At 23.7% G+C, this 14,357-nt stretch overlaps 1 protein-coding gene across 3 annotated transcripts in view; it reads right to left on the reverse strand.

Moving 5' to 3' along the window:
- Window positions 1-2,399: 2,399 nt before the first annotated feature.
- Window positions 2,400-14,357, reverse strand: part of LOC129615311 (uncharacterized) — a 129,892-nt gene continuing 117,934 nt past the window's right edge. For 2 of the 3 annotated variants that reach the window (XM_055530448.1, XM_055530449.1), the window contains 3 exons: window positions 4,977-5,113; window positions 4,693-4,869; window positions 2,400-2,750 (listed from right to left, as the gene is read on the reverse strand). In XM_055530448.1, coding sequence (XP_055386423.1) covers window positions 2,632-2,750; window positions 4,693-4,869; window positions 4,977-5,113 — 433 coding nt within the window. In that variant the 3' untranslated portion in view covers window positions 2,400-2,631. The remainder of the gene's footprint in view (window positions 2,751-4,692; window positions 4,870-4,976; window positions 5,114-14,357) is intronic. The other variant, XM_055530450.1, reaches the window with a different exon arrangement.

The raw sequence follows: 14,357 nt of genomic DNA on the forward strand, positions 1-14,357 counted from the left end.
CTTTGAAAATTTATAATAGAGAATCTGTTAAGCAGTTTAAATTTAACAGAACAAAATTTTGTAGGTATCATGCAGTTTCCATAGAAAAAAAAAATACTTGCAATTAAATTACATATAAGGAATAAGAAATAATAAAATTTAAGCAGCTAGAGAACATTGACAGACAGTTCAATATTTATCTAAAAAATCTAATATTCTTAAAAAGAATTCATTAAATTTTAATAAAACTGCAAGTATTTCTGCACAATTAAGAAATTTTTTCTTTCACATCAAGAAATAAGTGTAATAAAATTTTATAAATTAATTTTCGTTTTATATAAAATTTATAGTTATTGAAAAAATTTATTAAAATTGAGCTGATTATATTTAACCAATAACAATTTGATCTTGTTACATTGGGTAAAATTAAAATTTAAAAAATTAAATTAAATAATAAAATTATTAATTTTTTTTTTTTGATTTCAAATATAATTTCAAATATCCAATTAAAAAATTAAAATTTTAAATTTTTTTCTTTTCTCTAAAATTTATTGAATAAATTTTAATTAAATTTTAGTTTTAATTTAAATTTAAAAATTAAAATATTGCTTTAGCTTTCATTCCTTAAGAACCAAGAAAACAAAAAAATAATTTTTACAGTTTACGCATTTTTATTTTAAACTCACTTATGTTTTAAACTATTCTTCATGTATATATATATATATATATATTTATATATATAATATATATAATATATATATATAGATACATTATATAATTTTCATTTTATATATAATCTTTTATTTAAATTAATAATCTTTTTGTATTTTATAATTAAATTTATTGTTCTTTTTAATTGAAATTAGGTTTTCTTTTTTATAGCTAGTTGACATTTTGTTTGTTTGACAAAGAAATTGTAGGTACTTTCATTTTTTTTTTGTATTTTTTAGTGCGTTTGTTTTGGTTGTATATAAAATATTGAAAAAATAAAAAATTGTTAAATTCTTTTTTTTTTGTTTGATTTTAAGTTGTGCAGAATTTCTGTTTTGCATTTGCAATAATTGCAATTTTCTCTAATTTATATTTTAAATTTTTTAAGTTGAGACTTTTTAGAAATTGACCTTGAAAATATATAGCTATATATATATATAAATAATTATATATTAACTACAATTTAAATTAAATAATATTTACATATTTGTAATTATACACAGAGAAAAAATCAAAATAAATTTTGAGTTTGATTGGATTCTATTGAATTTATAATATTATTTTTTCATAAAATTAAAAAATTAAATGAAATTTTTGTATTATAAAAATTTACGAGAAATTGAAAAAATTTAATAAAGAATTTATGGTATTTTCACTGCTCCGGTTAGTATAAGGCCACCGCATTAAAATAAATTTTTGAACTACTTTAATCAGGTCAACTTTGACATAATTCGCATGTTTTTTCTCAATCTATTTTCTAATAAAATTAGTTTTTTGTTTTAGAAAAAACTATTGAAGATCTAGGTTCTTTTTTTATTTGATTAATATTTTTGTTATTTTTATTTTCGTGTTTTACAAGAGAATTGCTCCTTTTGTATGTTCTTCAAACTGAAAAGTTGAAAATATTTTTTTTATAGTTATTAATCTTTCAAAATAGTTATTTTTACAGATTTAGTAATTAAATTATATTGGTTACATAGCAAGTTATCATTTCTATGCTATGAAATTTTTCAAACTTGAAAAATTTTCGGTAGAATATAAACAAAATTTTAAGAATTCTTTAAAACTTTAGACGATTTTCGAAAGTATTTTCTTTTATTAAATTTTATTTTTGCAGATTTCACAGTTTTCATTTTTCAAAGATATTTTGTATAAATTCTAAATGTTAGCAGTGATTGTTTAAAATATTCAGGCTAAGATTTTGGTAAATTTAACTTATGAAAATTTTTTAATTTAAATTTTATTTTGAATTTTATTTTTTCGTAATTTTACTCAGCACTTCTTTAAATTGCAATAAAGGTGATCTGTATCGATTAATTTTTTATAAATTTTTGGAAATATATTTTCAATAAAATTTATTTTGTATGAAAACTTCTAAAAATTTTGAGGACTTAAAACATAAGGACGATAAAAATTTCTTCCTTCGTATAAACTCTAGACATTTTTTTAGAAACTATAAAAGAAAATTAGAGTTGCTCTCTCTATGAGTATGTGGTAGCCTTATATTTACAAGGACAGTGGTATATCTAATAATAATATTAGAGAAGGTTTTACATTGTTAGCACATAAAATTTGTATTATAATTAATAATTACTAAAAACATTTTGAATTTAATTTAAAAATAAAAGAAGAAAATTTAATTTTGAACATTATTGCAAATATGTGAATATTTTTTTTTAATTTATTTATTTTAATTTTTTAATTTTATATACAAAACATAATTGAGAATTTGTTATTTTCTTTTAAAATTCATTGACTTTTAGGATTTATTGACTTTTTTCTTTTTTTGAAAATTATATTTTAAATTTATTTTAGATTTACTTACACAATATTTGTCATAATTATTATTAAATTACATTTTCTTAAGTAATAATTATTTTTTTATTTATAATTTTTTATACATTAAATAATTGTTTAATTTTATTTTATTTTGATTTCATTTTAAAGATAATTTGGTCGCGATACACAACAAAATAAACCCATATTTTTATATAATGAATTACGCCTTCTTTTCGCTGGCCATAAGCCATTCTGATCGTCTATAAGTGCTGTATTACGTTCTGGAAAAAAAAGTAATATATTCTAAATTTATTATTCGTTAATAATTTGTAATGTTCGAAATTTGAAACAAATTTTGGAATATTGAGAAAAGAAAAAAACTGTGTATATTAATTCAAAATTGCTTATTCCTCCGACCGTATCACTCACTCTCCTAAAATTTTTAATATATTTCTGTAAACTAACATTTGTAGTATGAAGAATTTCAATTTCCTAAAGGTACAGTAACTAATACATCATTAGATTTTCCAATTGTTGAAGAAAACAGCTCTTTCGGAACTATTATGTGTTCGAAATTTTAAAAGCGTGTAGGCTTTGTATATGTTAAGGTAATTTTTGCCTTTAAGAATTTTTTTATAACACAATTTGAGTCTTTGTAAGCCTATAATTTTTTTATCCAAGCCCCACAGATAACGTTCCCTATTCCCTGTTATCTTGTAAATATATTTGTTTTTATTTTAGTTTTCCTAACATTATGCCTAGACTATAATATTAGGATTTTTTTGAAATTATTTTATTCTGCCCCAACAAGTATGCAAAAATGAAATAATAAAGAAAATAATTTAGACAAAAAAACCGTTTTCAGCAGAACTGCTAAATTTTAATTAAATTGTCAATTGAAAATGTGCTTCCTTGCAAATCATTCGTTTAATGTCAGTTTATTTTGAATAAAGTTTCTATTTGAATATTGGCTATTCTTTAGCAAAACAAAAAATTTAAATAATTTATATAATATTGTATATAGGAAAATTAATTTCCTATTCCATACCTAATAATTTTATTCATTAATCTAATAAATTATATAAAAACTTTTATTTTGTCAATCAAGTTTCATTCGACCGTTTAACACAATTAATCAATAACCAATATCCTTATAAAGAAAGGACAAAAGGCAAACTTGTTCAGATACTTTGAGAAGAAAAAAATCGTATAGAATAAATATACATAATTATCAATTTATCAGTTAATTAAGTAAAATACTTTTAATAAGAAGAGAAGAAAAACGAGAATAATCGAACCATAACTAACGTTTACTGAATTAAATATAAGGAAATATCAGCCAACAATATACAAAATATAAAATATGTACTGTAGAGTGTGGGCTATATTCTTATTATACTCTGTCTCTTGCTGAAAATTTATATTGTATACATCAGTAAGGTCTATTCAGTCGGTATATAGAACAGATTTGGAATATTAAAAAAATATGATTGAAAATGGGGCAGATAGGATCCTGAATAAATTAGTAGGAATTTATTGCACGAAATATAAAATAATTGAATTATTCTTTTGAAAAGAAATATTTTTTTTTATGAATTTCATATATGCTCGGAAATTTTAAAACGATTTGGCTCTTTGTACCTGATATATTTTTTTTTATTTTTCATAAATTAAAATAAACTGATTGGTTTGTAAGGCAGCACATTTCCATTTTAACAATTTAAATATTCAAAATTTTTCTCAATATTACAATATTGTGCATCTTTAGGATGATTTTATTCTATTTCTCAGCTTTATAGCAGCGGTGAAAAAAAAGTTAAATTTTGCTTATTTTATGAGGAAATAACTGCAGGAATTAATAAAAAATTTCAAGCTTCCAAACTCACCATTTAAGAAAAACAGTTTATGAAAAAATAGAGAAACAAAGAACAGAGAATGGAGAGATACGTAAAGCTGTTTTTCCAGAAAAATATAATTCATATGATGACGTGTTCGTGCATTAAATTTCATCTCAAAAGATATATGAAATTTTTATTTGGAAACAGAAGCACAAGCAAGTGAACGGACGGAGCTTATAAACAATTAAAATTTGTGAATTTGTTTTTAAATCAATTAATATCAGAATGAGATTTTTAAAAGTATATGTAATTCTTTTAATGACATGTTACTATTCAGTTCGTTACTATTACTAGTTCTATAATACTGTTACTGTTTTCAACTTACCTAGATATGTTTCATGTTTAGGCATAAAATCTTGCATATCACCCAAAATTTTTGCTATTTCTTGTGAATCTTTTGTTATACTACATAATTCTTCTTGATTAAAATCTGGTGTTATTTGCTTACACAATAATATTTGACTAATAACATTTCCTAAATTTGATGGACCTGCCCTGTTATCTGCAATTAAAATAAAATTAAATATTTTTATTTTAATATAAAATCTTAAAATTAAAATTTATAAGAATTAAAATTAATATTTTTATTACGAATTCAATTAAACTTACCATAATAACCTGACATATCCATTGGTATTACTTGAACTAAACGATAACTTTTGATTAATTCTCGTAAAAATAATTGTGATAAATAAAATAAAAGTACTAAATGTGGGTTATCTATTACCATACCATCTGATGAAGCACTAGAATAAAAAACAAAAAAATAAATATTATTTAATTTTTCAATCAAGGGAAGAATTTAAAAAAATTTTTATGTCAAAACAGACATTTTACATAATTTTTAATAGATTCCTTTTTCATTTCGGTTACTAAAAGTGAATTGCAACAAAGAAGCTTTGTAAGTCTCAAAAAAAAATTAAATTCATAATTGTTTTAAAACTAAACGCATAGAAGAAAGAAATTGTATTAAATAAAAAGTTTTGCTAATTCAAAGGAAAATTATTTTGTATAACAAACTGCGAAGAAAAGAAATTATTCTAGAAGTAATTTTAATAAATTGAAGGGTAATTGAAAGGATTCTGTGAAAACAAACTTTATTATTACTTTTTGAATGCAAAGGAAAATGTTGTCCATGTCATGCAAAACAATTTAACTCGCAAATATTTCAGTAGTTTTAATAAAAAGCAGAATATAGTCCTAGGAGCAGTACATTTTACTTGCATATCAAAGGTAAATATTTAGATAAATTAATATAGATCAACAGGTTTAACGTTTGAATGCTTTACTGAACTTTTGTAGAACACTTCGCATTTTATTTTTGACTTGCAACAGGCCACTCAATTACACAACTTGTTTACTAAAATATTGAAATAAAAACTACTGTACTTCCAAGAATTAAAATTTTCAATGCGAGACCTATAAATTTAATTACTACATCAAAATCATACACCTACATAATTAACACATACACTTATCTAATTCGGACGTTATTTGTAAATTAACAGCAAAAAAAGACAGAATATTTTTCAACAATTCATTTTGGTATAATTTTCAAAATAAAGATTGTCTTTGGAATATTAACTCGAATGTAGGTTTTACTATTTTATTACAATTAACTATCACTCGAAACTCAACCTTCAAAACATAATAGTCAACTTTATTTTAAGAATTTTTAGCAAAGTTAAAATGGCATAAGTCGATTAAGGCAAAACAAGCGTTAAGTCAAATAGCATTTGACGCAATAAGGCAAAACATCACAAGTAGATTTTACACAAAAACGAATTACATTGAAAAATGTAATTTAATTAATCTTAATCTTGACAGGAATCTATAATTGGATAATGAATTGATTCAATATCAACTACATTGTGAGAATTCCTCAAAATAAAATGAAGAAAATACTTTTAGAAAAATTTTTAACAAATTATTTTTTTTAGGACATCTGTCTAAATTCAAATAATAACTTTGCTTCATTTTCACCGACATTCAAAATATTGCCGTTCAAGTATAAAAGAATCTACTTTAATTGCCAGTTTTACTATTTTCGTTGATCCAGATATTCAACAAAAGTATAAATTGTAAGTTTCATCTACAAAATGGAAACTTATAAATTCTAAATATTTAAATAATTTTTAAGTCTTTCTACATTGTAGTGTTTCCCATCCTATTGTTGTGTAAATTACCGGTGTTCTTATTACAATAAAAAAATAGAAAAGTAAACATTTTATGACTGGAATACAAAATTCCCTCTTGAAAATTGAAATGAATTGAATGTAATGGCAATTTTTCAAGTTGACTTTTCTTTGAATATTTTCAAAATAACAAACAAACAAAATCTCAGTCTCATAAAAATTATTCAAATTTTTTCCCTTTTAAGGTAATCTAATATTATTTTTGTTGATACTCAGACCTAAAATTGATCATTGTTGTGTATTTTGTTAAAACCTCTTCTGAATCATAAATTATTTTTCATTATTCCTTAAAAGAAAAGTCAATTTTCTTTTTTTTTAAATTTACAGGTGTACTATGTATAAAATTTCCCTTTCGAAAATTTTCTGTGTTTTTATTTGAAGAATAAATTACTTTTCAAAAGTATAGTAAAAGATCTTTAAACAAGAGCACACTTAAATTTATACCTATAAAAATATTTTGCCCCTATAGTAAAGTACAACATTCACTTGTCATGAATATTACTCTAGAATCTAGATTTTGTAAGATATAGGTATTTAGAGACGTCTGTAATAATCTTGAGGCATGTTAAATCAAAAGTAAAAAAAAAAAAATGATTTTCTCTACCTCAAAAGAAAACCGGATACATTTTAAATTTTTTGTATATTAAAGGAAATGTAAGGGAGAAGAACAAAATAATTTTTTTTTCCTAAACAAGTCTAAATAATTTATTTAAAATTTAATTGTGCCTGTTTACTTTAGGATATAATTACGGTTTTTTATAATTATCGAATTCGTGATTTTAATACGAATTGTGCTTATCTCCTAATACAACTTCAAAATTATTATTGCAATAACACAATTAAAAATCAAAAATATTAGCATTAATTGAAGGGATTTTTTACGAAATTCTCATTACTTGAATTCTCGTTACACTAAACGAAGATTATACATAAAATTCGAAATTGATGGTTTGAATAGTTTCTTAAAAATAATCAAAAATATGGAATCTGTCGTTAAAAAAGTCCAGTTCCCGGGGCGTAGCATATCCTAAAAGTTGATCGAAACGTCTCATTCTCAAAGTAAACTTATATATGAAATTTAATTAAAATTGATTCAACCGAACATGAGATACTGATCTGCACAGACAAACTGACAAACAAACCGACAGACATACAGGCAAACAGACAGACAAATAGACATTTCTCTGAAATTGTATTATCAAATTGTAGTAACATTTTATAAAATCATGACTGATTTTAAATTTTACTATGAAATTGATTTGTAATTTTCGCCTGACGTTTCGCCTGAACCTTCACATAAAATAATATAATTTTTAATTAATATTATTTTAATAAAGTAATATTGCAATTAAACTCGGCTCAAAATACTTGAACGTAATCCATTTAAATTTGACTATTTGTGTTGTAGTCGGTGAGTCATGAGTTTTAAAAATTGAAACGATTCAGGTGATTAAAAAAGATTTTGATAAAATGTTATTCACATTGCTTACGTATACTTGATAAGTGTAAACAACGCCAATAAATTGCAAATTTTTGCTAAAATTGTTTTCCATGAAATTTTCGCATTCATTTTGAAATTCTTTAAAAGTTTTTCTAAAAAATCAAATTCGTAAAACAAATTGGAATTGAAAACGATATAAAAAAATTTTTATACTTGTGATCGAATCAAAAGAATAAAACAAATATTATCAAACAATTTTAATGTAGGTATTTATCTAGGGTCCTTAAAGAAGAATGCTTAGACGAAATAAAAAAAATTTGACACATGTACACTACAAAACAAGTGAACCTTTTACTCTACAAACCTAACCAAAACTAGAAATAGGTGCCTTTAATACAAACAAAAAAATTGTGTAGAAAAATTCACAATTTTTTTTTGCTTTTTGTTGCTTTTACGAGAGATTGATTTAAGGATTTTTCTATTTTGAGGTTATAAATCTAAACAAGGACATTTAATAACCAAAAGAACCTTTTGTCACTTTTACCTATTTTTTTTTTCTTTTTTGTTTTGGTTTTTCTTCTCCGTTCGTACTTTTTTTGTTTTCAGCACTTTTCCAAAAAATTTTTGAAAAAAAAAGTGCTTATTAGTTTCACTCTGTCCGTCCGTCTGTCCGTGTGACTGTTTACAAAACTTCTACACCCTTGAAGATAGAAACCTAAAATTTTAAATGTACATAAATCTTTAATAGCAATCAATTTTTGTAGAACATAATTTTTACCTATCTCCTCCCCTCTAAAAATTATACCCGTTCAAAACCCTAAAAATGCCATTTTTCAACTGTTTACTGTAGTTGAACCACATGCATTTTTCAAATTTTACAAACGCAGAAAAACAGTGAGATTCTTATTCTATCACGACATAATCATACTTAACCTTTAAAAAACAAAATGGCCGTTATAATTTACCGTTACATAAAATCCGTTTTTGATGTTGTTTTTCTTATAGACATCAGGTTGTGGGATCCTGAAATTTTACCAGCTTTTAGACACTAATAAATAATTCATTTCGTTAGAAGAAAATTTTTTTCCATCTCCACCCCCTCTCAAGTTATCGCCTCTTGAAATTTGTAAAATTTGAATTTTTGAGCATTATGTCAACCCCTCTTTATATTAATTTTTGCTTTATTTCAAAGACTGCATAAATGGTTCATCCTAAATATATGCAATCCTAGAAATAGTTTCGTTTATAAATGAAAATAATTTTAATAGTGTGGTGGATATACATAGACTGTATTTAAAACCAGAATTTTCACTTGTTGAAGGGAAAAGTGCTACAATACAAACCATTGGTTTGACCCAACTTTATTTTTTTTTTCTTCAATATTTTCTGATAAAAATGTTAAAAAATTTGTGAAACAACATCACGTAGGATTGTCATAATTTTGTACACTGAGAAAAATTTTTTTTATTTTCTGTTCTTCTATTTTTTGACATGAAATGTTGTTGAAATGAAACGTTTAGTAATGTAATTTATTATTGATGTAAATTAGGGTTTTTCGGGATTTCCAGTTAAAAGACAAGAATAGGAAAGAGAAATAACAATTATTTGCTGTTAAAATATTCAAAAGTATTTAATGTTATTTTATAATGTTGTGCCCAATCTGATTTAGATTAAGTTAGTTTAAATGGAGTAAAATGAAATTTGTATACATTTTTTTTTTATAAATTTCTGTAGAAACTAATTTAAGAAGTTGCAATTTAAATAGATTTAAAATTATTATAATTTTGTTAATATTGAATAATCAATAATAGTAATTTTGTAGAAGTGTTTACTTTATATACATAAACCAAACCATATGCAATTAAACATTTCGAAAAATAATGCTTACTAATATTAAAATATCATTGTTAAAATTGTTTCGAAAAGATTTTAATATCACAAAATTCCTATAAAAATTTCGTTTTTTAATTAAGTACTTCACCTGTAAACACTTTCCTCGATAACGTTTTCACATAAATCATGTTATCAAACATAAACCATACGAACATTTGCACATTGAGCTTTAATTAAATCAAACAAAATGTTTGATGTGAGTACAATTTGATATTAATATATGTATATAAAGAAATGAAGAAATTACACAAAAAATTGAGCAGATTAGTATTGCACTGGCACAAACGTGTGGCATAACAGTAATTGAAATTATGAATATTTCTTTGTTTCTCCTTCTTCTCACAAATTCAATTCACAATAACGATGAAACACATGTAAATTATATAAATGTTAACAGTTCAGAAAATTAATTTGAATTAACCAAAGGAATATTCTTTGAATCGAAGTTAATAAAAGTAAATCTTAGTATCAATTAAGATTTCTTAGATTTTGTTAAATAATCGGAAATTTTTTTACAATTACTCTCAAAAAGCATTGTTTAGTATTTTGCCGTTGCCAATCTTTTGTTCAAAATTATGTTGACTTCTTGTTAATTATGTAGATTTTTCTGTTATTTTACAAAAACAGAAAATTTATTTATTGCCTTTATAAATTTGCCTTACCGTTTGTAATGCTAAGAAATAACGGTCTTAGATATAGACTCAAGTGTATGTTTTTATTCAGCGTCAAATTCTGAGTTGATTTAGCTGTGTCTGTCCGTCCGTCCCAACGATAACTCAAAAACTAATTGAGATATGTTAACCAAATTTTCACAAATGATTTATTGAAGTAAGTGCCAGAACCCTATTTAAATTGTACATGATCGGGTTACTGGTGCGGGTGGCTGCCATACAACTTCAAAAGTAATTTGGCTATATCTTAGAAACTATAAAAATTTTGATATTAAATTTCACACAAACGAATATATTAGTAGGGCCGATAATAGGAAAACAAATTCGTAAGGGTATCACAGAGTTGACACGGTCAACTATATTTTTTTTCGTTTTTAAATAAAACTCGTACTAAGTGAGTATTATGTACCTCTAAAATATTACAAAATTATAATTATGTTATGTAATTTAATTTTCAAACCCAATTAAAATTTAAAAAATTTAATTTTCTTAATAATTTCTTTATTATAATACGACGTGTTTGTGTGTATGTATAGGAAAATTCAATAATAAAATGTTAATTTTCTTTTTTATTAAAAAATGAACATTAACTTTATACTTTTAATATTACAAAATGTTTTTCCTTTTCCATATTATTATCCTTTTACTTATAATATATAAAAATATAATGTTATTATATGTGTAAGCTTATGTATATATATATCGCTATATACACATACAAAGTTGACATCGATTTAATGAAAATTAAAAATCGAATGAAAGGATATTTGAAGTTAACAGACCATAAAACTCTACTTCTTCTATATATGTACATTTATTTTTATATATTAAGATCTCTGTTTAATGCACTTTACACATTTTACTATATAAATATTAAATACATATAGCTATACTATAAATTCATTATATAAATGAGCACTTTATAGAAAATTAAGTTGACCTCGACTACTATTCCTACTGCTTATATTATATTAATTGAATCGCTTATAAAAAGAATAGTGAAACCCATGTATAGAATATGAAGTATCTATATGAGATATTCAGGGAAAATAAATAAAATGAAGGTAAATATTCATGTATGCATACACATCTATATAATAAAACTAAATAATTATATAAGTATAAATTAACACAATTCTATATTTATACGTTACAATTCCATAGTATTTACGGGATATAAAAATGTATTTGGAGGAAAAATACTACATATAAGCATCTAGACATTTAGTTTGAACTATACAACATACTATGTAAAAAAAGAATGCTATTAAAAAGTCTCTTTTAAATGACATTAGTTAAGTTTTTATGTGTGCTCATAGTACATGCATAAATATAGTTGATACACACATCATAATTGTCAATGTTTTCATTTACAACATAAAAACAAGAAAAAACATTTTCTTTTATATAGGAATTTAAAAAATGTTTATACAAAAATAAGGTGTCTGACTCTATATAAAGGATCAAAATCATTATTTGATCGGAAATGAATTTGAAATTTTTGGTAAGCAAATTAATTGAGTATATAGATGATGAGGTGTTACTTAATTCTTTTTTCTTTTTATTTTACTATATTGAATTGATTAATATTGTTTGATTAGATAAGCTCCAAATGAATTTTTAAAAATGCCCTTACGATTAGCTGTACGAAATTCAACTATGACATGTGTAAAAAATAGGTCACGTTCAGCAATATGTCGCACAGGAAAGTAACAAACTTGGTGTGATTTTATAATAATGATTTTGGAAAAACCGATACATTCATTTTGCTTACTCATTTTGAAATCACTTTGTTCTGTATAACGCCATTGTAAATTTTCATATTTTTGAAAATAGTTTTTAAGCTGAAGTCACTGGTTCCTACAATTTTTGGCGCAAAGTTTCATTTTCCATTGAAATCGATAATTTATAAACTATTCTTTCCATACTTTAAAAAAAGGATTTAGTCTCGCCTTTACTCCGCAAGCTTTTTAAATGTCTGAACTTTAACTTGATAGTAAACTTTTGTATTTCAATAAATAGATTAAAATTTTTTAAATATTTCCTTCAATATAATGCTATGGTGGATTTGAACCTTTAGACTCAAAAGTTATGCAATCTAAATAATATCAAGTGAGTTCAGTGGCCTGTTGAACATATGTACGAAGCCGAAAAGTAATCATTAGAAATTTCCTTTTCAAAATGCTCCAGATAATTACAGCTCTTTATAAATTTTCATATATTCCAGACATTTTTAATTCTTTTTTCGGAAAATTGCATAAGCATATTCTTTTCCTTATATTTTATTTGTGATATTTTCTTATTATTTCTAAATTGTTTCATATCTACAAGCTTTTCAGCTATTTATTTTTATAATCATCCGAAATTTTCTTGGCCACCTTGTCTACTATATTTATAAACAAACATACAAGAGAATAATATAAACATCAAAGATCTTTAATATCCTTGATGTTATACATACTTGCATAGGTACACATAATATAATTCATTATATAACAAGCTACTTTGAGAGTTACTTTAAATAGTTGTTGTATAGAGTCAACCTTATTATACAATTTTCTATGCAAAAAAAAAAAACAGAATAATACAACAAAATAAAAAAAAAGACTAATATATTTGAAGAGGAACGTTCATGAGATTTTTACAGGTGGAAAAGGACAGGTACATACTCACATGTGTGTGTTACGATTTATATGACTAAATATAATATGTACGAGTATATACATACATGTGTAGCTATTCACTTGTGTATTTCTGCGAAGGTTCTTGTTTTTTTCTCTTTTAGTTTTATGTTTTAGAGGTTAAAAGTAAATTGAAAATTTTATTTATGCTCAAATTTTTAGAGTTCATTGCAAGAGTTTCGTTTCCATTGTAAAATTATACTGAACGTATGGGTGAAAGTTTTTTTGGATTAATTTAAATTATTAAAGTAGTTGGTAAAGTAGTTTTTTAAGCTTTAATATTACTTTTTAATAATTTTTCATATTTTAAAGATGATCAGATGAATGTAGTGAAAAAATGATAGTAAAAAAGCGGAAAAAGTGATATGAGCATCTCATGGTTTTAATAATTAATTTAAATTTGTTTCTAAAATTACTGTAATGTTAAACATAAGGTATTTAGTTTGAAAGTCAAATATTTTATAATTTGTGAAAGGTTGTATATTAAATATTTTAACTTCCTAATTCATTTGAAATTCTACACCCAATGAGAAATGTTCAATGCCACCACAGCTTAAAATTTAATAGAAAAAATTAAAACATATTACTATTTACGGAGCAAAAATACTGATATGGTGGAGCTTCAATATTGCTAGCGCAATTTACTGATACTAAGCAATTTACTGATACGAGAGACCAATATTGAATATTGTTTATTTATATTCTCCAATTTTACCATGCTGACTTTTGCTATATGTATTGCTATATTATTAGCGTTAATCGTGCGAGTGCTATACAATTTTTTCGTAACAGAATTGTACAAAATTTAAATTAGCATATTATTGCCAATTTCAATTACTGTCTCATGTACGCTGTACAGAATGAGAAATAGCATGTAATAATTTAACAAATTTATTTAATAATATTTTAATTTTGCAATTAGTATGCTAAGTTGATTCTCATAGCATCTAGTAATAAGAATACATTGTGTATAGTAGTTTTATGTTAATTCTTATAAATATACACAGAAAAAAATGAATTAGATTTTTCAACTAATCGTAATTAGCTGGTTTCAAATTAGGTGTTTTATATAAACAATTAGAAGTATTGACAACTTCTTTAGCTGTTTT

This window comes from Condylostylus longicornis, unplaced genomic scaffold, assembly GCF_029603195.1.
Source record: "Condylostylus longicornis isolate FDR11 unplaced genomic scaffold, ASM2960319v2 ptg000135l, whole genome shotgun sequence".
NCBI lineage: Eukaryota > Metazoa > Arthropoda > Insecta > Diptera > Dolichopodidae > Condylostylus > Condylostylus longicornis.